The following is a 25,691-nucleotide window of genomic DNA, read 5'->3' on the forward strand; positions in this document are numbered from 1 at the left end:
TGCCTAAGTTGTGTTTTTCTTCACTGGTCTCATTTATGCTTTTAGGATGATAGTTATTCCATACACATGTATATTAGGGTATATTTTATTTACTCTAAGCCATGTGGGGGAGCATGTGAATCTGTGTCTTCCCTGTTTGTGGTTTGAGAGGCATGTTAGGTAAAAGGGGGTCTAGTTTGAAACCTTCCGTGGTGACCAGCTATGCCCAAGTTCATGAAACCTCTTTGAACTTGTGCGGGATCAGGATAAAAAGGGGGTGATGACTTGGCCTCCCACCACCTAGTTTGGGATGTTGAGTTTGAAGACATGGAACACATATGCTTCACATGGTCTCTTGAGTAAATATGATATACTGTGTATATATGTTGTATACTCATACATAGAATAGGATTTGTAAAACAGTGGTATACTTTGTATATTATGTGTGCATATCATATGTATGATAGGGACAAAAAAAAATACAAACTAACCAGAGTCTTTTGTTTTTTCCCCTCTCTACTGGATGGCCATTTGGGCCGAGGTCCAGCCACCTTACTGGGCTAGAAGCCCAATAACGAAAATTTTCGTCAAACGTCTTCGAGTCCAAAAGGAAGAAAGGGAAGCTAATATATTGAAGGCCCAATCATGGGTAAAAATGATATGAAGGCCTAGCCATGGGTGAAAATGGTTGGGGTTTGGTACACCCCATTTTATTTTGTTCAATTTCTTCATATTTCTGTCATATTTAGCTTGCCTGTATTGTGTTTGTTATTTGTAAACCCACAAATTTATTGGAACCTTTATTATGAATTAGGCATCTTAGGCAAATGGTACATATGCCGTTTAGTTTCACTCTAGCACCTGAAAATTTTTAAAACTCTGAGAACGCGTCTCTTGCTTTTGAAAAAAAAAACAAAAAAATGGGAGGCAACTGCTACAATTTGAATAAGTAACAAACTGGAAAAGATTTTACAAAAAATGCAAAAATGGTATATATAACTTGTGTAAAATATTTTTAGAGGGCAAATAGGTTAGGTAAAAGATTTTTCCTTCTTAAAACAATTTGAGAGCATATCTTTTCTGGTTTTGGTTCTCCGATAAAAAGCTTTTGGGGTCGTAGCCCACTCGACTTTTCTCAAAGAAAAATGAGTATTCATTAAAATTTGTTTTGGGCTAAAATCCACTCGGCCTGGTATTTGAAAAAAGATAGTGAAAGGGCCTCTTTTGGACTAAAAACCCCGTCTGATTTTGTAAAAACTTGTGGTCAAATAAACTTGGCCAAGGCCTACGTTTTAAAATAGTTAGAAATAGGGAGTGTTTGGGCCAGTAAGTCCAATATAGCTTGATTATTTTTAAAGAGAACCCAAGTAAAGTCACTTCTTTGTATTAAGACCCACTGGGCCATTTTTCCTAAAAAACCGTCAAAATTTTCTGGGCTAAGGCCCACAATTTCAATAAACAAACAAGGCATTTTGATAAAACAGAATTGGTTTTGAAATAAAGCTCTTATCTCTTAAGTAAAATTAGGACTTTGTTATAAAATAGACGCACGTAAGCAAGCATGTTTTAAAATAAGCATATACGAGACTCTTTGACCATAGGTACAATCCATCTTTTTCCTAAAAAGCCAATCGCGCGAAACATACAAAGAGTTCTTTTCCTTAAAAATGAAAACAATCCGAATTACGCTTAAACTATAAAAATTTAGGTAAGGATATTCTGAAAGCATACTAGACGGATTAACTCGGTCCACGTGTGAGTAAAGCATGGATAAAACTTGGTTACCCAAATCTAATGAATAAATGAACTTTCTATCTTTTCCTATAAGAAAAACTACTATCCTTATATATAAAAGGAATTAATTATATACGGATGTCATAAATCCGAACCTAAATACCCTGTATATAAAGGGAATATATTCAACTCTTTTCAAAATGATATGCAACATGACAAATTTTTACGCGGGAAATAAACACTAAATAAACAGTTCATGCAAATATTCACACATTGGAACTCGAAGGTCAACCATATAGTACGGATCCTTAATACTAGGATGCCTAACACCTTCCTTAGGGGATCACAGAACCTTTACCTAGAACTTTGAACTAAGAAGGATTTTTCACGATGTATGAATAAACCCTTCGAAAATTGGTTTTCCTAATTTTCTAAAAATTAGGTGGCGACTCTTTTAAAACGAAGTCCAAAAGAGCACCAACGAGTTCGAAGTAGCTTTTCCGAGCGCTAACCCCACCCACGAAAATGCGAACCGTTACAGACATCATGTCAGAGACAGAGATTTTAGAGCTCAAGAGACTGAAATATGGAGTAATAACAGGGAAACGAGTTAGGGAGCACGAGTAAGGGCCTTTAGAAAGTTGTTTAAATGTGCATCAGCAGCTCGTTGATCTCGATCAACTTATCATGAAGCTCATCCTCTTCTTCTTTAAGCGAGTATTTTCAGCTTGGAGCTCAGTATTTGCACGGACAAGCTTACTGCTAGGACCAGGTTCGTGTGTCTATCTGACCAATTCAGCTTTCAGACTATCAAGCCTGCTGATTTTAATGGTTTCTTGCTGCTGTGTTTTGATTAAGTCGGAGATGACATAGCTGCTCCCCATACCTTCCTTTTTTAGTATGCTTTAGCATTCTTCCAAGATCCCTAGAGTGATCATCTACTTCCTTATTCCCACTTCTGAACTTTGACAATCTCCAGAAGCTCTTTCTCTTCTTCTTGGAGGAAAAGGGTTACTCGCTTGCTTTGCATCCTTTACCTTTTAGGAGATCAACCCCATGCCTTTCCCTTGACTGCTTGTTCACTCTGTACATCCTCATCAGAATCTATTTCAAGAGCGGAGTTGTTAGACTCACTTGCCTTCTCAGAGAAAGATTCTTTTAAGAGCACAGGCACAGGGATGCTATCTTTTGTCACCCTAAAGGGGTCTGGAATTTCAATTGAGGTAGGAGTGGTTCAACAAATGAATGATTCGAACACTCCTGGAGTTTTGAGACCAGGTCCCTCTAGCAAATTTCCTATTTTACTTCCTTCCCTCTCAGCCTTTTTATCATCCCTCATAGCCTGCAGGGCATCAACACATCCAGCCACTGTTTCCACTTCACTCTCTAAGATATTTGACAGTCACTCATTTTTAGCCAAGTTACCATCTACATTTTAAGACAGAGTCCTCTGCGTCTTTAACCCAACCGAAGTAGAAGGAGTTATCTAAAAATCCCGTTGCAACTTCATTTTTCTCAATTGTACCGACATTTTTAGAGTCACCCATGCCTTCACAGCTCGACTTTTTAGCAACAAAGCTTTGGACCTTAGTAGTTACACATTCAGAATCCCTTATTTTGCTAGATAGCTCTGCTTCATCATCCTTTGCATTGATTATCTCAATGGTTTGGAGAAATTTAGAAGCAGAGAGTGTTTGACCGCTCTTGTCAGAATCAGGTTTATCAGATGAACAGGATTTAAGGGTCAGTACACTGATTTTTCATGAGTTTGGTCATTTTGAGTTGTAAAGGGACCAGTTGTGAGGGAATCTAAGCGTGCAAAGGGCAAATTTTGGTCTTTCAAGGCTAGAGATGGTGTGGAGGATTTTAGTGACTGTGGTTCCAAGGGAATGCATTCTTAAAGAGTGAGGAAGAACTGTTCATGTCTGGGACAGCTTGGGAGGCGGATTCGTTTGATGGACATGATTAATAAGGGCAAGACTTTGTAAGAGAAGGAGGGATCACCAAGGTTTTCTTGCAAACCGGTTTGGTTCAGGATAAGATATAACGTTTGGTCTTAAGTTTTGAAAGAGGGCAAGAGGAGTTTTAATGACATGGCATTTTAGCAATTTAGCATATATAAGCATTAGAAAGACTACTAACCTGAGTCACGGGGACCAGGTCCCTTTGTGCTTGCTTCACCAAGCAATCATGAAGAAATAACTTCACCCTGAGTTTTCTGAACCTTGTAACATTTTCTTCAGCAGCAAGCAGAATTAATATAGCGGGAGAGTGTTTTTCAAAAGCGCACACTCCCCTCAGAGTTCCTTGAGTGAAATGACATTCTTCAAATTTTTCTAAAGGATTTTGAGCAACATCACTTCATATGCTACCTTTTGACTATCCTTTTCTCACTCAAGTCTCCAAACTGAACTACTGGCTTCGTTTAGGAACGCGTATTAGATCGGGTCCCTTAAGATGAGACCAGTAAAGCTTGAGCTTCCTCCTTCTAAACCAGGTACGTCTTTCTTATTTCGGTCTTTGACCAGGTTCCTCCTCTCTTGACCTTTGTTTGGCAGTATCTTCATTTCATGGATGATTGAGACTAGGGGTGTCAAATTTGGCCCAAAAGGGGATGACCCGCCCAACCCGCCCAAACTTTTATGGGTTGGGCTCAAGATAATTTTATATTGGGCTGATTTCAGCCCAACCCAACATAGCCCATTTTAAAGTGATCTCCAACTTAGCCCAATACTAGCCCAATTCTAGCCCATTTTTAAGATTTACTTAAATTTGGGTTTATTGCTTGAGATTTAGTTTATTTGTTTAATATATACACTTTTCTTGTATCATGTATCTTATAAGTTTGTGGTGTGTTCAATATGAAGGAAATATTTTTCACGAAAAATGTTTTTCTCGAAAAATATTTACCACGAAAATTGTTTTCTTAAAAAATATTTTCTGCGAAAAATCCGTAAAAATAATTTTCAGGAAAATATTTTTCGCGAAAAATGTATTTCTAGAAAATATTTTCCAAAAAAATATTTTTCTAGAAAATAGACCTTGAAAAAGGTCGGGTTGGGCGGGTCATGACCCGGACCCATTTTTAGTCCATTTCGGCCCAACCAATTCAAATTTAAATAGCTTTTGGGCCAATGTTAACCAACCCATTTATTACCTCAGCCCATTTTTATTGGGTCAATTTCAGCCCAACCCGCCCATTTGACACCCCTAATTGAGACTGCTGATCTTTTGGGGTTCACATTCTTGACTACCTTTATGCCCCACTTGATCTCCTTTTGCTATCTCATTCCTTCCATAAATCGTATTCATCACCTCTTTGATCTGGCTGTTTAGTAGATAATTTTCCTTGGTAACTTCTCCCACTTGTTCTCGTAGATCTATGATGCTGACGACTATATCATAACTCTCTTGTTCAGCGCTGTCAAGCTTCTCAGTTAACTCCTTCTTTTCTTTAGCGAGTCCATGAAGCTCACTTATCAATCCTTTTACCATTGAGATCAACCTTTTGTGAGAGTAAGCTTCCAATTCTGCCTGATCTTTAAGAGGATTTGCCTCCTTTTCGTTGGCTTCATCATAGGTCCCAGATTTTTTTAAGAGACATGGATTCAAGCTACTCGTTGAGGCTTCATGATTGACTCCACCCTTAGGTGTATTACTTGACTCAACTTCATCTTTGGATTCCCTCATTGAATCTCTCCATCTTTGTTAGGGCCTTCCTTATCAATTTCTCAACTGCCCTTCTCTATGTAACCTTTTTTACAGATGTCTGACTTGCTGTAGCTGTCTCATCGGAGTTATCCTTTAGCTATTTACTGTTTCTCCTTCTCTTCAAGGATTCATCATTTTTCCGAACGATTCTATTACATCCCATACTTTTGTACATTGGATTTGTCGTAAGTTAATCGACATAAGTTCAAGGACAAGATTATTTTTGAGGTTATAAGTATTTATGCTATGTTGAACGAGTGATAAGTACATCTCGTGAAGGTTAGAGGTTAAGCGAATCGAAGAGAATAAGTTTTGTCAACGTAATACTCTGTGCTTTTGGGCTATGGTTTGAACCGCTCGACGAATGAAAGTAGACCGAGTCGCGGGGAATTTTTGGTCACATTAATTATGCATATCAAGAGCTCAATGCATATAAGGATGAAGTCCCGAAATGATTTACGACTTAAAAGTGTGTAACGGTGATTGGAAATAATATTTTTTGTGTGCCAAAAGAGGCTACGGACTAGTACCATATTACATGATCATGACAATGAGTGTATGAAGTGAGTTAAAAATGATTTATCATTTAAGTAATAGTGATCAAGTAATTAACTATTTGAGTAATATTGGATTGTAGCGGAGATAAAGAAATTAAATAAATTTAATGGACAAGTGATGAGTGGCATCACTTTTATCCACGCAGCATCATAAGAAATGGAAACTAGTGACTATGCACCACAATGGATACTTGGGGCATTTTGTGGTGAAGTGCAGTTAATGAAATGTGATGGTGGTGTGGGACTCACGTGTAAATAGAGAAAAGGGGCATCTTTCATTTCATTTACATTATGAAGGGATTTGGAAACAAAAATGTATTCAGCATCTACTTACAAAGAAACAACGTAATTTTCCTTTTTGGGAAATGGTGGCAGCCTTATTTCCACTTCAAGGAAGCAAAAAATTTAATTCTTCTCAATAACAATTTATGGGTTTTACGTACGCTTCGATCTTGTTTTGTTTTGTCGCGTTGTTGCAATCGGGGATTTCTTCAGAGTGAAGTAAGGTGGAAGAAGAGTAGTTCTTAACATATAAGGTAATAATTCTCCTCTCCTTGATATATTTAAATTCATCCAGGTCATAGCTAAACTGCAGGATAAAAAATATGGAATTGATAGTGGGAAACCGTATTTTGATGTTGTTAGTGGTGTATCGACTGTTTGGTAATTTTCTAACTTGTGTTGTGGCTGGAAATTGTTGGAGTAACTTGAGTATATTGTTATTGTTGTCATTTATATGTGTTTTTAAGGAAAGAAAAGATTGGAGGAGTGTGTTTTATAGTCATAGCTGGGCTTGTCGCTCGTTGTATCGTTGTTTGGGTTCTAAAACTTGTTATTGAAGTTGTCGGTTGCTTTGACTTATTGTTGTGGGTATTTTGGACTTGTAGAAAGTGAAAGAAATAGGGGAAATGCTACCCGTTTAGTTATAGAATAAGTTTAACTTTCGATATATGAAAATGGACTTGTTTGTAGTTTAACGATAGCGTCGTTATTATTTTTGTAGATTAAAGTACTGCTCGTGTTGAGCTCCTTGAGTTGTCGAGCAAGTGACAGGTATGTAATGACTATCCTTTCTTTTCTTAGCATGATCCGTAGACAGTAAGTGCTTATCGAATCTTAAAGAAAGAGAACTATTGTTTAGAGTTGTCATAGAGGTGTAACATTTCTAGATGTGGTATTGTATCTTTTGAGGAATTCCTATCCGCTTCTTAGTTCATTGTTGATAGATGAGATAGAGAAAGACATGTTGACATCTTCATATATTTCAGTCTACAAATGATATACAACATGATATATACATATATTTTCTTCAGCCTGGCCACTTGGTGAGTGAGACATTTTATTTAGCCTGGCCTCTTGGTCAGTGAGACAGTATTGCCTAGCCGACGGGTCAGTGAGGCAGATTTGCCTGGCCGACGGGACAATGAGATTGTACAATTGCCTGGCCACTTGGTCAGTGAGATATATTATAGTACTATATTGCATTTCATATGAGACAGGTTAGGTGAGACATTCAGGGCATTCTTTGGCGTCCAGATTATTACGTTTTCAGTTCAGTTTCAGTTTTAGTTATCTATTGCCTTACATACTCGATACATTATTTCGTACTGACATTCCTTTTCTTTGGGAGGCGCTGCATTCATGCCTGCAAGTACAGGTAGGCAGACCGATAGACCTCCCCAGTAGGCAGGACCTGATATCAGTTGATTGGTGAGCTCCCTTTGTTTGGAGTTGCCAGGTCTTTTGGAGTCTTTCTTTTATGACTATAGATTGGATGGGTAGGCCAGGGCCCTGTCCCGAACATGATACAGTTATGCTTTCCTTAGAGGCTTGTAGACGAGTCCTGTCTATAGTGTGTCAGTGTGATAGCCTTGCCGGCTTGTATATGTCTATTTTGGTACTGTTGGCTTTGTACGATCGTAGTAGCCTCGTTGGCTAGACAGATTTGGGGCGTGACAGATTCTTTGAAATCTGTGAGTGAGATATGCAATTTCTAAGTCATCATCACTTGACTCACTACTGCTCTCATCATCAAGACTATTTCTTCTTTCTAGATCTTGAGTGGTCTCATCATCCTTCATTTTAAGAGATCCAAGCTTTGTGCTGATTTTGTCTATTCCAACACATGTGCTTTCAAAAGCTTCCCAGATTTTCTTTCTTTGTTTCACAGGAAGAAACCAGATTGTGCTCTTTTGATCCAAGGCTTCGAAGAAGAATGTGCTTAGCTCTCTGGTCTTGTCGCAAAGTATGGCTTTGGTGAGAAAATACACAAGGACCATCACAAATAATGTCCCACAGTTCTAGTTCCTCAGCAGTGATGAAGTCTTCCATTCTAGCCTTCCACCAGTCATAGTGTTCAGCACTGAATCTTAGAGGACTTGTGATGCATTCTCCCTTCATTTGGTTTAGTGAACTGGCCATGATGATGATCCTTTCTAGGTGTTAACCTTTTAGAAATAACCCGCTCTGATACCAATTATTGCAGGCTATGCGTCCACCAAACAGTATGTGGAGGGACCTGGTTGTGTACCAGTTCTCTTATGCAGTGCAATAAGAGAATCAACACAGGATTTTTACATGGAAAACTCCTTGCTCAAGGGATTAAAAACCACGACCTACCCCAGTAGAATTTCAACTCCACTACCTAAGCAACTTCAGGTTACAACTCTATCGTAAGCTAGGAACTAACTTCCATAATTCCTCACCCTTACAATAATGCTTTTGCAACCTAGGAACTAACCCCCGTAGTCACTCCATACTTGTAATACTCCGATTGCAACCAACTCTACTTAGCTAACTCTAGCTAATGACACTAATACACTTAGACTAATCCTAGCCTAATGTACCACTCAACAGCTTGAGGAAACACACTTCCAACAAGCACACTTTGAGACTTTTGATCTACCTACAAACAGCTTCCTTAAAGAGAAGAGTAGGTTTACAATTTAAGCACAAAAAAACAAAGACTCACACAGTATAAAAAACATAGACTAAAACTTGTGTCTGGATCAGGTTCTTCAACTTGTAGGTGACTTCGTCCTTGAGAGATCTTGAGAACTTGTGTCGGCAGCTTTGCACGATTTAGATTAGGTTTTCAAGTCTGCCCAATATGTTGTCATCATGTTGTATATATAGTAGGAACATATGGGATGGATAGAGACCACTCATCATTTTGACCTAAAGCATGGGCCAACTCACAGCTGTACATATGCAGCAAGTGGCTCGGCTTTACAGTTGTTCTCTACTAACGGTGCAAGGTGCACAGAGAGCAGATTACAGACCAGGTCTCTATCTGGTTCTGAAATAGTTTGACAATCATCAAAACACGAATGCACTTGGAACTATCACTTTTTCACCCTGTTCCAAAAGAAAAGGATATTGCTGCCCGTGGTTCCGGATGAATGGGCAGCTGAGGCTTTCACTATGGGTATCAACCCTCTGAGTTCGGATGCTTCACGAAAAGTCAAGAAAAATTTGCTGGAGTTCCAAGAAACAACGTGGGAAGATGTTCACAATCGTTATACGTCCAAAATGATCAAGTAAATATACCGACATCTTTTGCAGCCCGCAATCAAGGTCATCTGAATTTTAATCGAAGGCATTTCAGAAGCCGATTTGAACCATATCCATCGGGATCACGAACTCACATGAAGCAGGAGCGTTTCCAGAGCGAGTCGCCAGAAAACAATTTAAATGAAGAAGAGTAATGTCTATGAATACTCTGGAAGAGTGGAACACAGTCATGTGTACCCGCCTGGTACTGGAGGAAGGAAGTTTGAAGGTCAAGTTTCAGTGTCCAAGTCCTCACACTCAAGCACAAGGAAAACTACTCTAATGGTGTAAAGGAAGGGTTGTGGAACTGGGATTGTCGCATCAAAGCAGCGGAAACGCAATAATAAGTACCGGAAGCATCTGAAGATGGCTCCGGACGCTGACAAAAAAAAAAGCACTGTAGGCACCAAGTCAGCATAAGATACCGGAGATAGCCCGAACTGGCTCCAGAATAAAGAAAAGGAATAGGGGCTACCAGATCAGTCCCCAAAAAAATAGAAGGAATCAAGAATCGGCTAGGCCCAATAGATGTCTGCAAGGCTGCAATTCACTTGCAATGTGTTTTTGTTCATTTCCTGTAAACTGTCGTATATGCAAAGTAAAGTATTAAACAATTGTATACGATCAAGGAATGGAATGAAGAAAAACTTGCACCTTCTAAACATTCCCGCTTATGTCCAAATAAACAAAATCATTCTTATATTTGCTCCTACTTAAAAGCAAACAAGGATTACAAATCCAAACAATTGTGCCCAAATGAACAGGAGATGTCCTCTTCATAAGCATAGAAACATAAGGGCCCTCTCTTATAAAGCGGTCTAGTTAAATGGCTAAAAGACCAGATGCTTTGTTTTTTGGGCGTAAAGTTAACGGGACACGTTATATTTTTGGACTTTACTAGAACCAGAAGATGCAAAATTTCTGGTCATTAACATCCCTGGCCTCAGAGGCTGTGAGGTTATAAAAGTTTCGGGTATAACTAAAAATCTTAGAGTCAAAACTCTAAGACTAAACAGTATCGGATATAGCGACAAACCCTAGAATCAAAACTCTAAAATTAAAAGTTTTGGGGAAAACTAAAAACCCAAGAATCAAGATTCAAGTTTTAAAACTTTTGGGGAGAACTAAGGAGTTAAAACCGAAAGGTTAAAAGCTCTGGAGGAACACTAAAAACCCGAGATCAAGCTTTCTATGGTGGTGGTACTTTTTTAGCACCAAATGGCCATTGATTGTAGAAGAACCAGTGGCGGAGTTATCATATGAATCCCTAAGTCCTGCACTATTTTTCCCGTCGCCTGGTTTTTGTCCCAATTGCATTTTTCAGGCAAGGTTTTTAATGAGGCAGTCACAAGGGTGATTACATGACTTTCCGGCAAGAAGGGGGAAATCTCCCACTTTACGGTCACATCTCAGCGAGTAACCGGAAAGTGCGGGTACTATATGTATAGGCCAAAATCTGTAGACACTAAGTGGACGTATCAAAAGATGACACGTGACGATGGTGACAGTTCAGATTTGAGTCAGCAGGAGAGGGGCTCCGGGAAAACATACGACGTTCCGAAGAAGTAATTTGGTAACCGCTACGGGAGACAGAAACTATAAAGGGTTTGAAGAAACATGCCAACTCACCGGTCAAACGGCATTTAATGCATAGTCGTACAAGAAATCCCAAGTCTTCCTCCAGACTTAAATGTGCATTAATGCCCTTTATTACCATTCATTGTCATAGCATTAATATTGGTAGTAAAGAGGGCACGATTCATGGAACGTGTACCCCATATCTCGAGTATAAATAGAGCTTCTCATTTCATTGTAAAGGGTATCTGAAAATATATGTATATACAAGAAATACCTTGCTCTTATTTTTCTCTTAGTTCCTGATTGCTTTTGTTCAATTAATCAAAGTTTTGATTGTTCGCTTGCCCGGATACTCTAGATCAAAAGCTTCCCAAGGCTCAGGCTATTCTAACTCCTTATTTTCAATTACATGTCATTCATATTAAGTTCTATTTCTATTTATCTCATTATTTTGGTCATATTGATCCACGTGTCCTTGATCACATATACAAATTCAACTGTACTGATTTTACGGGTAAACATAGGCCTAGACCCTCTTATTTGTACTCTTTTAAACGATATTGCCAAGTCGATCTTGAAGTCGGTATTGATACTCAGTATCACACTAATCTAGTCTCATTTTTACAAAACAATGAGGGTGAAGAATATTTTATTCCTCATCACTTCTCATTGCAGGGTGAGAAGTTGCTTAGAAATATTGGAGGGAAAATTATACTTTGTGTCAGATCAAACAAAATTATTCTTTGTATCAAATTTGGCCCAATTATTAATTATTTACCTGATTTAGCCATATTCTATTTTTATACAGTAGTTGTAGAGGCAAAATTCTACCCTACGGTTAGTTTTAGCACGAGGCTTATAGAGATGTGCAGAAAGTAAGGATGAACAGTAAATAAAAGGCAGATAACGACAAAATAGAGAGATAAAGTAGAGAGTTCTTATTGACATCCTTCGAGGCTGCAAAGTATGATATAGTGCCCCGAGATAGAGAGCTAGAATCGAGTGTTATTTATCAATTCAGGGGAGAACACGTGGGGGGCACAAGCTATCTCTTCTAATGGGAGCTACTAAAGAATGAAAACCTGAGCTTTTGCAACTAAGGTAGTACAATCTGAAGAGAAAAATAAACTTTTAGAGGACTAAGTATGTAATAGCCTTGGATCAAATTAAATTCCCTTGATACTTGTCTTGCGTCTCTTATTTACAGTTTTTGGGGTGCTTGGAGTCCAATATTGACTTGGAGGTCTTCGGTTAATCTTCTAAACTGATCCGACTATTTGGGATCGATATCCTCTCCCCGATCCTCGCAGAGGCTTTTGAGGGAGTTGGTTAGACATGTGTTATATTCCTAAACTAAGATATGATCTAAAGCAGTTGGGGAGGCATGTGACATTATTCACACAGTGGATGTCTAGCTCGTGTAGGGCTGGTATGCGGGGCATTGTTCGCATCTCTTCTCGTCCGAGATCGTGATTCCTTATCTCGCTGGAGGTACGCGAAGTTGTATACGGGCCTTAGTCCAAGGAGTCGTCTTGTGAGAATCCCTTATGTCATATCTTTGGGTCGTTCTCGAAATTGGGCCTTTGTGTCTGAGGCACACTTTGGGCGTGTGCAAGTTTTGACCACTACAGTATGTAAGTGCAAAACGAATCACCTTCTTCCTCACTATTCCTCCACCACATAGCAGTACCACCACATCAACACTACTATTAAGACTATCACTACATTGTAAAAACCCGTACATGCTCAGAGCGTGTCCAATACACAGTACCCAGACATAATCCCAAAAAAGGTCCCCACGCCTACCTCAAACGATCTACACAGAATGACCCCTAGCCTACAACCTTACCTATGGCTTGCTACACACACCTTCAAATCCCAATATTCTAGTCCAAGGCCATGTGACACACACCCCCATAACCTTGGTTTCAAGTTTTTCATACTCGCATCGCTTCAACTCGTGTCGACCTCATTTGACCAAGTCTAAAGGGATAAGATGCACATCCAATAGTTTCAACAATGACTACCTCCATAAAATCCTCTGCGAGAGGATATCGACCCCAACGGCTAATTCAGTCGAACGGACTAACCAAACACCTATAAGCCAATCGTGGACTCCAAGCCTGAACGACTATAATACAAGATAAAAGATTAGTTGTGGGGAATCGAACACTTCCATATAATACATCAAACAACATACTTGACTACGTTTTACCTTCTTTATCTTACATTTATACGCTAACTGAAAATGATTGTGCTTCCTTTATTAGGTTCCCCAGAAGCCCCTAATTTTCTTACCCCTATATCGTCCATATACATAAAACTTGAGCTTGATTAGTCTTACAGCTCAAGGAGGATGTACTCTACTACATGGAATTGGTCATCAATAATATGAATACACTCCTTTCTTATCTAACTTTAGTTTCACTTATCAATAATGTTCTTTTCAATTTGTGCATCGTTATAGGCCGTATTCCGTAAATCAATCATCGAGTAATTTTTAGGCTCTACAGTTTGGCCTCCACCACGGTACTTTACACATTATCTTGCTAATCAATTACATTCATATTTTTTATGTTTCAACTTTCAAAAGGCGGATTATATCAAGATCCACCATCAATCTCAACACTCCTAGAGCATGTTGAACTCGATGCTGACATGCTAGAGGTACAACTGAAGGACCTTCAAAGTTATCTCAATCTTTTGTTACATTCTGTAAATTTAGGTTAAGTGTGAAATCGTGAATACGTTAACAGAGTAATAATGTGACATTTTAGCCATATAAAGTCCTATCGGAATGAGTTTGGGTGGAAATAGTTGCTTCAAGATAGTGGAGTGCATAAGATTTGATAGAATCAACTAAGTTTACGAAAGGACTGACTTCTATCTAGTATATGTGAAAATTCGTTCGAAAACTTAAAAGATGAAAGTTGTAGCTCTTTGAAATACCTTTCCAACCATATAAGGACCAAGTCAGTTGAAGATCTATTCTAACATTTCTGCTTGTTTTACTAACGCTGGTGGGAGCAGAATTTTCAGATTTTGGGCTACTTTTTTTAGCCTTTTCCTACCCAAATTGGGACCTCTTATAATCTGAAGTAATCAAGTCCCTAACACTATTATAAACCCTAAGAGAATATTTATACTCTCTCTATCTCCATCCCTAAAGAACCTAGGCACTCCAATCCCTCAAGAACCGCAAGAACATCATTCTTGCAATCAAGAAAAATCAAGAAACTGCCAAGAGTTTAGTTTGGCGATCTAGTTTCCTGAGGTTTCCTCTAAGGTAAGACTTTCAATTAAGAACCTTTGAATTCTACAAGATTATATCGTTTCTAAACACAATAATAAATCCATCCACCCCAGAACCCTATAAAATCAAGAGCGGTGAAAAATTAGAGAAAACCCTAGTATTTTTACGCGTAGACTTTCACTCTGACCAGCCATATTCAATTGGTGTTTCACGATAATTTAACTGTTGGATCGAACCCAAATTTTAACTGAGTATTCATAACATATAGGTCTTGAAGCAGAATGGTGGAGATCTGATTTGGCTGTCCGGAAGTGTCTTTGGAGCTACGAACAGTAGCTACGAAAATTGGAAAAAGAAAACTTGTAAATATTAATTGTGCAATCTTCAAATTGGATGTAGAGTGATTCTTTGAAGCGCAGAGCTTACGTTTGGAATATTTTAACGGGATTTGAGGTATGTCTACATTTTCAAAACGTTTTAATATATATATATATATATATATATATATATATATATATATATATATATATATATATATATATATCACACCCCTACCGGGAGTATGACGGGCTCCAACCCGTAGGTCGGGAATCACACTGACTTATCGTTACTTTGAACATTATAAACCATAACTCAAAGAACACACTGTGTGAGAAAAGGCCCAACATAGAAATATCCGATCATTCGGCACATGTGTTCATATACGTACCGACAAGGTCGCCACATCATAACGTATATCATAAAGCCGGCAAGGCTAACAGTAAAGTATCAAAAGCTCAAAATAAGGCCGACAAGGCCACCAATATATTATACCATAATATGACCCGGTGGAACTATAAAACATCTAACTGTACACACACGTCTACGAGCCTCTACATAGATTTCAAATGATTATAAGGACAATACCAAATAGACTGCAGCTCCGAAGTAAGTGGAGTGCTCCTAAGAATCGGCTGATAGAACACCTACGGGTCTGATCCGTCTCCCTGCTTACCTGTGGGCATGAGCGTAGCGTCCACAAGAAGGGACGTCAGTACGAATAATGTACTGAGTATATAAGGCATGAATAACAACATAATATAGATATGAAAAGGAACATGGAATAAGAGAGATAACCTGTACATCTGGATGCCTCATAAGGCGGTGTCATGCATGCTTAGCCTTTGAAAAAAAACATTTTTATACATATATATAGTACCATGCCCGGCCATTAAGGCTCGGTGTCATATATATAGTATCATGCCCAGCCATTAAGGCTCGGGGTCATATATATAGTATCATGCCCGGCCATTAAGGCTCGGTGTTATCATCGTTAGCCCGCGTCTGGGGCAATATCATAACATGCCTTGCTGCGGTGGTGTGCACATATACGTGCCATGACCGGCCGACTATAGCGCGGCGCGGTGTGAGAAAATACATACATATATATAAAGCATGCATGAGAGCCCAATCAAAAGCCACAACTATATCGGAGTGACGTAAGGTCGGTAGCCTCCGATTATATTATGGATCAATCATCATCATTTATCCCACCTTGAAGGAACAATTATTATAAGGTGAGATTAACAGCAATGAATAAAATCGAGAAAGTCATGAAATAAGCTCAATAATCTCATAATAGCATTAAAATCATAAGCTTTGGAATTTCTAGAATTAAGATCATCATCATCATCATCATTTTCATCATAGAAAACGTCTCATCTTAAGTATCATAAGAAGCTTTCAAGAATCATGAACTTCTAACTTTTGGAAGTAAGAAGGTTATGGAAACATATATGGGCTCATAACATAGGAATCATGCCTTTTGAACAAAATCATAAGATGAGATCAACATCAATAAATATAATCAAAAATCTTGAAACCAGCTCAGTAATCTCATAATGACATTAAAATCATAACTTTGGAATCTCCAGAAATGGGATCATCATAATCGTCATCATGGTCCTTATAGAAAACATTCGTCTTTAGCATCATAAGGATTTTGAAAATCATGAACTGCTAGTATTTCCGGAAATAAGGTATTATGGAAGTCGTGCATGCGTTCATAGGATGCCTTTAAAAGAAAGAGGAATAGCCTTAACATACCTGGAAGATAATTTCTCGACTTCCAACTTACTTCCTGTCTTAATTTCTCGACTTCCAACTTACTTCCTGTCTTGAAATTTTAAGATCATTCATAGCCTCGTAATCTACATATACGACCATTCATACTATTTTTAGGCTCATCGTCATACGCTCGTCTTAAACCCTTAATTTAAATCCATTTAAAATCTGCCGAAATTCGGGCAGCATCTCCCCTGTTTATATGCCTAGCCCGAAATCACAATCCAATAACCAACAACAATACCAACATCAACAAAAATAATATCAACACCAAGATGCTCCATAAAAATCTCACACGATGTTTATTCAATTTCTCCATCAACAGTTCATTATACGATCATTTCATAACTCTATCTCCGTAAATAAACTGAAATTAATATTAATAAGAAGATATTCATACCTTATTATTGCTATAGCAGCAATATCTTCAATATTCACTTTGAATCCAGTCAATTTCAACGCAAGACAAAACTATAATCGCGACTATACGTTACCTGGACCTCGATTAATATTCCATCACTCGAAATTACTCAAAATCCTCACTTTTATGAGGTAAATATGCTCTCTTTTGCTTGCTGATTTTTCTGGAATATTTGGGAGGTTTTTATGACCAAAAATGGGGTTTTGCCCCTTATATAGGGTGCCAAAGTCGGCATCACTGTAGCGATCTTGTATGCAGTGCGCCCTGCTCTGCCCGCCTAAATTGTAACGTCCATAATTCTCTATTCCGACGTCGTATTGATGAGCGGTTTGTTGCGTTGGAAACTAGACCCGACGAAATTCATTTTAGGCTTTTAAAACACCTTAAAACTCCTCATATACCTGGAGATATACTCCTCCAAAGTTGACCTAAAATTTTGTCCTTAATTCTGCCAACTTTTTCCAAATTTTCGACAAACTTATTTTCTTTGATTTGCTTGGTCCCGGAATCTTCCAAAACTCCCCCTACATACTATTTATCATTTATTATACTTGATAATGGGCATGTTCTCATGTTTCAAGGTTGTCCTTCCCGGTTACAACTTACAAGATCGCAATTCATCCTTTACTCCATTGTTACGTGCTTCACATGGCTTGTACCTTTCAAAACTTCATGGGACGTCTCCGATACTCCATTATAACTGTGAAGTACGTGGCATGCTCATGCTCTGAAAGTGCGGGGTGTAACAATATATATATATATATATATATATGCTTTGAAAACATCGTTTGAAACATGTCTATTTTTAAGAATGTTTTGAAAACATGATTGTTTTTTTAGAAACCTCTTTTGATTGTTTGTACACGTTGAAACCCGAGTTTTCTAGATGATCTTTTTTGAACTTATTTTCAAATTGAAGGTGATATTTTAACAAGGTCATGCGCGTGTAGGGTCAAGCCCACATCAAATCTTATATGAGTTATACAATTGTGATTAACGTGTTTTGCCCTAATATGGATGATTGAACTTATTTTCTAAATGTTGAAGCTTTAAACATGTTTTGTCGTTGAATGGATTTCTTGAACTTGAATGAATGATTTGAACAAGATTTATAAATTGATTATGACTTGAAATGCCTCTATTGTGAGAAAATGACTTGAGAAGTGAATTTGGCTATAAGCCATGATTGATGATTTGGTTAATATGCCATGACATGTATTTATTGTGTTTAGGCCTGTATGGGCAAGCTGTGCTAGTCCAGAGGACGATTAGCCATTATGGATCCTAACGTATCGCTTTTGAGCATTGTTGTGTCAGTCCAGAGGATGATTGACCTCCGTGACAGGTAGCTTGGTGTATCTACTGATGTGTCAGTCTAGGCAATGATTGAACTTCGAGTCGTGTAGCCCGGTGCATCTGTTGTTGTGCTAGTCCAGAGGACGATTAACCTTCGTGGGATAATAGCCCCGGTGTATTGAATGATTGTTCACCCGTGAGTTGGCAGGTATTGATCATTGGTTGCCAGTGAGTGGTTGTGGTGATCTTGAGCTCGTAAGTGAAAGACTTAATGGGATGAACGGTATAACAAGTTGAAATTGATATATTCCTGTGTCTTGGCTTTTATTGGTGATTTTACTAAGTTTACTGGCTTACTCTATCTCTGGATTTTGAACTGTTTTCATTGATATTGTTTTACTGATTTTACTATATTGTTTTGACATGTTAACTATTGCCCCTTAGACACTCACTGAGACCCAGTACTCAGGCATGCCATTATTATTTTTTATGATATGTTAGGTAACGAAGAAGAGCAAGTTCGTGATACGCCTACGGAGTAGGAGAACTTGTAGCTTTCCAGACTTATTGATGATCCCACATGCTTGTTCGTGGGACAACCTCTATCTCAGTTTATTGCTTTTAGTTTCCGGGCTGCATCCCGACGTAGTCCGTTCATTTATTTATCTTAGAAGCTCCATAGATAGTTGTCAGAGTTGTGGGTAGATTGTTGAAGTCTCGTATGACTTGTTGGGTTGTTTGCCACGATTTACGACATCTTATTTCTATTAAACTTCCGCTGATTTTTATAAGTGTGAATATGCTTTCGGTTAGCTATAAATGAATGTTTTAAATAAATATCGAAAGATTATCAAAAGAGAGTTGACATTTATTGATTTTATAAGGTGCTTCCGGTGTTGTTCATAGCAGAGGATGCCTGTTGTGCCCAAGGTGGATTTTGGGGCGTGACATCTCTAGATCGGGGAAACAGGGAAGCAGAGCTTTGCTTAGGTGGAGCAGATAAAATGGCGTTCGAAGAGTTTCATACTCTAAAACAATGAAACTGTGAACTACAAGAAAGGGTCCAGACCCTAACGAAACTCCGATCCAATCGTGCTGCAATGAGTGATAACAGATAAAGACCATAACTTCGTCGCAATGCTAGCAATAGCCAATCGGGTGCAAGGCATGTTGGAGACCGAATCAAACTATGGGAATGACAGAGTAAATGGCGTTGCCCGGGTATCACTCTTATGGATATTGACAATATCCTTCACGCTAAGATCCTTGACAAATAAGAGTTGGAGGCGGTACTAGAACGTTTACTAGGAGTTCAACCTTTGAAGAAGAAGACACCTATAGCTATCTAGACAAAAGAACCATTAAAAGATCCAATCACTACTATGGAACTACTGCTAAAGTTTGTTCCACAAAAGAGGAAGCAATACAATGGAGCAATTGATCTGGGCGATCACATGGCCTGGTGTCGACAACAGATGATCAGCCTAGTCGTTCCCATGTACGGCTAGAGCAGCTATGTGCAAGGGATTTGATTCAAGCCTCTAAGGCCCGACTTTGGATTGGAACATAAGCCTTACTCCAAGATCCATCGGATCTTTGGCTGAAAGAAGACAAATCTAGCACTGTTTGCGTTCCTAGCACTGTTTGCCGGCTGCAAGAAGACAAATCTAAACCATATTATAGGTGTCTCAACGAGTCGGTCACGGAGTATATGCAAATATTTACCCGTGAGAAAATCTCTATTCCTGACTGCAGTGACGAACATGCAAATGAATCCTTCAGAAACAGATGTATCGATGACATCCTATGTAAGGAACTGACGATGAAAAGATTATATTGCTTCAAAGATGTCATAGCCAAAGTTGAAGAAGTAACCACGTTAAAAGAAAACCCAATAGCCAGGGAACGACTGAGCAGAATATGGCAAAGGGCAAGCTGAGCAAACTTCGTCAAGAAACCACGTATCGAAGGAAGAATGAATCCTAACCAACTAGGAATCAATCCCCTGGATGCTCACATGACTACAGGCCACCAAGGATCAAATAATACAACTTTAGTGTCGATACATGTGAATTAATCACACACTCGGGCACATGGGGAGCTTAGTCAAATGGACCGGGAAATCGAAGAAGCTATCGGACAGTAGGGGAAAAAATCTACTCTGCGGTCGATTAAAGAACGAGCCAATGGCAATGCACGGAATGAAAAGGTGAAGAATATCAAAATAACAGATAAAGTAAAGTAGAGAAAAAACAGATAGTGCTTTGAGCAGTGTATACAAGTGCTTTGATAAAGAAAATAAAGTTCCAAAACTAAGTGTTAAATATCCTTGAGTGACGTTGAATATAATTGAATGCCCCTTGAAACTTGTCCCTCATCTGATAATTATATAGTAGATTGGGTGCTTGGAGTTCACGACTAACTTGTACGTCGTCATTTAGTCTGTCGAATTATTCCAATCGCTGGGGGCGATATCCTCTCACTAATCTTCGTGAAGGTTGTTGTGTGTTGAAGAATGAAAAATATCCCACATCGATATTTAATGAGATGGGTGGTCTCCTTATATGTACTTGGGCAATCCTTCCCTTATGAACTAGCTTTGGGGTTGAGTTAGGCCCATGATCCATTATTTACATCGTATCAGAACAGGACCCATCTCACCGATGTTAGGCCCCCAAATTAAAGTTGCCTAGGCACCAGATTTTCAGCCCTGGACGTGGGGAGGGGTGTTGAAAAATGAAAAATATCCCACATCGATAGTTAATGAGATGGGTGGTCTCCTTATATGGACTTGGCAACCCTCCCCTCATGAACTATCTTTTGAGGTTGAGTTAGGCCCAGGATCTATTTTTTATATTGTGGAAGTTGTTAGACATGCACCCTATCCTTTTAGACTCAATCAAAGGGAGTTGGAGTGGGTCGTGGCGAGGGTATCAAGGAGAAAACACGACCTGTGTGAGGTTTGGATGCGGGGCCATAGCCTGTGTGCCACATGACTTTGGGTCGTAAGTCATGACTCAAATCGGGAGCAAGTTAAGTTGGAGGCGGGGGTAGAGCTAGGTTGGATCGAGGGGGTTCATCCGAAGCTTATTCGGCGGAAAATTTCACTATATATAAAAGGTTAAAATAAGTTTTATGCTATATGGTAGATGTTGAACACCCTTAGCTTCTTCATGTGTTTGCTTCGTTATATTTTTGAACCCCCTTAATAAAAATCTTCGCTCAGCCACCGGTTGTAGGCAGGGTCTTAAGCTTGGGAATCGTCCTGCTTGGGTCGGTTGTGTTAGGCAATGAACCGTTCTTTGAATTAGATCCAAGAACCGCGTGTCCAGGTCACACTTCGGATGTGTAGAATTTTTTAGCACTACAGTTAGTTCGTTCACTTGCTAAGGCCAAATCGCTTTTGCCTTACCCAGTGGGTGGATTAACTGTTTATGTATCCTTGCAGATTCAATTTTTTATTGAATTCATCATAATTTAATTATTTTTACACTGCAATACGTGTCGTTTATTCAGAACTGAATTGGCATTGTGATACTCACACAGGTCGAATTCTCATAATGAACTACCATACCAAACAAATCAAAAGGCTAGAGAAACCCCATACCACAATTGTGAGTCATATATGGATGGTTTTTGTTAATCTTTTTGAGTATGAATAATTTACCTTCAGGAACCACTTAAGAAATGGAATAAAGAGGGCCCAAATGGGGAAGACGTATGTTTTGTTTAACACTAAATAAATATGGATAAAAAATTTTGTTCAATTTTAACCTTGAGATCATTCTTAAGACTCTTAGGAGAAGGCTTGAAGAAATACATCTTTGTCAGTTTATTGTTTTATCTCATAATTAATAATATCATACTCCCTCTATTTCCATATATGTTAACCAATTTGACTGGGCATGGAGTTTAAAAAAGAAAAGAAGACTTTTAAACTTGTGGTATTAAATAAGTCACATATATTTTATGTGGTTATAAATCATTGTGTGAAGGTGAATTGTTTTCAAATATAGAAAGAAGCCATTTTTTTTTATCACGGATTAATAAGGAAATAGGTTCATATAAATTGAAATGAAGGGGGTAAATTGAGTGTGGTATAAAAATAATACTGTACCACAAATCCACAACTATGGTGTAGATAATCTAGTAGTAATTGCTTATCCGAAAAAAAATATTCAAACAAAGGCGAGATAAATCAGTCTCAGTTGTAACCAAACCATTCCTTTTTAGATTTAAGAGTAAAGCATAAAGGCCATAGACGCCAAGAAAGAAGAATTATACTGCAGAGTCGTTATAGAATTGACACAATTAGCCCAACTAATACAAAGCATCCGGTTAGCAGGGTCCGGGGAAGGGCTGCAACCTAACGGGTGTGATGTAGACAATCTGCCCTAATGCAAGTATTAGTGGTTGCTTCCAGGACTTGAACCCGTGACCCAGTGTTCAGGAAAGTGCTCGCTGCATCACTTTAAGCGACGGAGAGAAGCGAAGCGAGCCTTTGTCGCCTCAGGTATGCGAAGTGATGGATGCCCAGTGAAGCGTACGCTTCTAGGGTTGAATCGGTGAAGCAGATGAAGCGACGGAAGCGTACGCTTTTATTTAAAAAGATTTAAACTCCCACACAGTCCTCACATATCAAACTTCAGACTTAGGGTTTTCACGACTTCAGAGTATAGATCAGTCTTTAGGTAAGGTTCTTCTTCTTCTCCTCCTCCTCCTCCTCCTCCTCCTCCTCCTTCTTCTTCTTCTTCTTCTTCTTCTTCTGTTTCTCCATCGACTTCACAGACTAGCTTTTTTTCTTTTCTTTTTCTGCTCTCTTCTTTCCTCTGTTTTCTGCTCTGCTTTTCTTCTTCTTTCTTCTTCTGCTCTGTTTTGCTGATTTTTTCTACTCTGTTTTGCTGATTTTCTTGCTCTGTTATCTTTGCTCTATTTTGCTCTTCTCTGCTGATTTTGTATATTACAGAAGCGAAAAAATTATTTGTTCCTGATTCTATTTTTTTAAATCTTAACAACGATTAAAAATGTCCGACCCGACTTGGAAATATGGGAGAAAAGCTAGTGAGACCAATCGGACCGCAGTTGTATGTTGTTTTGTGATAAGATAACTAAAGGAGGAATCTTTCGCCACAAACAACATCTTATTGCTATTTATAGCGACGTCGTACGCTGTCTAAAATGCCCGGAGAATATGAGGGAAGAAATAAAAAATATGTCGAGGGAAAAAAGGATCTAAAACATCAAATGTTACATTAAGCAAATGTGACTAATCTTGATGGTGATGATGATGATGATGATGAAATGTAAGAAGGTGAAACTGCTGATTTATCTCTTCCTTCACTATCACAAAAACGGGCAAAAAATGTAATAATCTCTTCAACTTATGGATCAACCGGTACAAAAGGTCCTTTAGATTGCTACTTTCAGCAGAAGCCAGGAGATAATACAGGGACGAGTGGTAAGAAAATTTTGCAAGCCCATGCCGAGGCTATCTTGAGGGATTGTGCAGTTGCGGCTTTTTCACGATGGATGTACGATGCAGGGCTCCCCTTCAATTGTGTCAACTACACCGACACATTTGGAGCCTTCATTGAGGTCGTAGGCCAGTATGGTGCAGGAATGAAGTCGCCCACTTATCGTGAAGTTAGTAACTCATATCTAGCTAAAGAAGTGGAAGAGACAAAAAAATAGTGGAGGATCATCGGGTAGAATGGAAGCATTTCGGATGTTCCATTATGATGGATAAGTGGACGGCAAGAACTGGAAAAATGATCATCAATGTGTTAGTGAATTCTCCAAAAAGAAGCTTATTTCTTGAATCTGTTGATGCGAGCGACTCGTCTACTGATTCCATCAAGATGTTCTCCTTGTTTCAGAGCACCATAGAGAAGATTGGAGCAGAGAATGTTGTTCAAGTTGCTACAGATAATGTAGCTGAAAATGTTAAAAGAGGTGCTATGATGAAGGGAGTGTTCCCGAACATATGTTGGACTCCATGTGCGGCTCATTGTCTAAATTTGATGTTCGGGGATATTTTCAAGAAAAGACCCTTAACCGGAGTTTTAACTAAGGCAGTTAAGGCACATTCCTACATTGTTCAAAGGCCTTTATTGTTGAACATGATGAGGAGATTCACAAAACAAAAAAACTTGATGAAACCTGGCAAGACTAGATTTTCTACTGCTTTCTTGACCTTGCAACGTATGCACATGCAAAAGGTCAACCTGAGAAGCTTGTTCATTTCAGATGAATGGAACAATAGTAAATTTGCAAAAGAAGTTATAGGGAATGAAGTTGCACGCATAATGATGTCTTATACTTTTTAGAATAGTGTTGTTCATGCTCTTAAAGTTGGTAGGCCGTTGATTAAGTACTTCGTTTGGTGGATGGGGAACAAAAACCACCCACGAGCTACCTTTTTAAAGCTATGGATAGGGTTAAGGAGTCTATTCGAAAATCATTTAGTGACTCGCATAAGTATGCAAAGGTCTTTGACATCATTGATAAAAGGTGGACGGATCAACTTCATCAATCTTTGCATGCCGCTAGGAATATGTTGAACCCATCAACCTTTTATGATAACAATGAGATGCGATTACTAAATGTAAAAGTGATGAAGGGATTCTATGAGAGTGTTGCTAAGTTGGTTCCCGAGGAAGATGAGCAAGATCAAATAGGGTTACAACTAAGTGCTTATACTAATTCTGAAGGAACCTTTGGATTTTCAATGGCTATAAGACAAAGAAAGAAGAAGTCACCAGGTGAGCCAATTCATCAATCTTTCTTTATAGTTTAACTTTTAAGTTATTTCTTTATACTTATTGATTCTTGAATATATGTTATACTTTAATAGTTGAATGACAGAGGCTTTATGGCAGAGACACTCTAGAATTACAAAAGTTTGCCATCAAAGTTCTAGGTCTAACTTGTAGCTCATCCGGATGTGAGAGAAACTGGAGCGTGTTTGAACATATAAGAACTAAGAAAAAAGATTTAGTATATTGAGATAACTAATTATATTTGAATTGTCTTAACTCCTACTAATTATTTGCCACAACTTATTTGTAGATTCATAGCAAGAAGAGGAATAGACTAACCCTAAAGCGCCTCCATGACCTAGTGTTCATAAAATACAATAGAACATTGAGGCGTCGTTACAATGTTGGCAATGTAATTGATCCAATTGCTTTGGACAATATTGATGATGCCAATGAATGGCTAACCGGAGTTGAGAATGTTGAAGATGATGCAATTTTTTAGGGAGATTTCGATTTAACTTTCGGTGTTGTTGCCGAGGCAATGGGAGTCGAGGAGAGCCGCTATGGTTTAAGGGGGAATACTTCAAGCCAACATAGGAGGGGAAAAGAAGTAGCCACAAGTCATTCCCTAGTTGATGAAGTTGAAGAAGATGATAAGCAATATAATGATGATGGAGTACAAGATTTTGACAATCTTGTGGAAGAGTAGAATTAGATGTTGAACTATTAATAACTTTGATTTTGTTTGT

At 38.6% G+C, this 25,691-nt stretch overlaps 1 protein-coding gene across 1 annotated transcript; it reads left to right on the forward strand.

The window, feature by feature from the left end:
• Positions 1-24,611: 24,611 nt before the first annotated feature.
• On the forward strand, positions 24,612-25,444 carry LOC132044214 (uncharacterized). The gene is made up of 3 exons (XM_059434699.1): positions 24,612-24,945; positions 25,049-25,083; positions 25,253-25,444. Exons 1-3 carry the CDS (start codon positions 24,612-24,614, stop codon positions 25,442-25,444), a joined length of 561 nt encoding a protein of 186 aa, XP_059290682.1.
• Positions 25,445-25,691: the final 247 nt, after the last annotated feature.

Source organism: Lycium ferocissimum, unplaced genomic scaffold (genome assembly GCF_029784015.1).
Source record: "Lycium ferocissimum isolate CSIRO_LF1 unplaced genomic scaffold, AGI_CSIRO_Lferr_CH_V1 ctg3842, whole genome shotgun sequence".
Lineage (NCBI taxonomy): Eukaryota > Viridiplantae > Streptophyta > Magnoliopsida > Solanales > Solanaceae > Lycium > Lycium ferocissimum.

Coding starts and splice junctions, on each gene's coding strand:
- LOC132044214 (XM_059434699.1), top strand. CDS start 24,612: ATGGATAGGGTTAAGGAGTCTATTCGAAAATCATTTAGTGACTCGCAT. Junction 24,946..25,048: donor AAGAAAGAAGAAGTCACCAG/GTGAGCCAATTC, acceptor GTTGAATGACAG/AGGCTTTATGGCAGAGACAC. Junction 25,084..25,252: donor GACACTCTAGAATTACAAAA/GTTTGCCATCAA, acceptor ACTTATTTGTAG/ATTCATAGCAAGAAGAGGAA.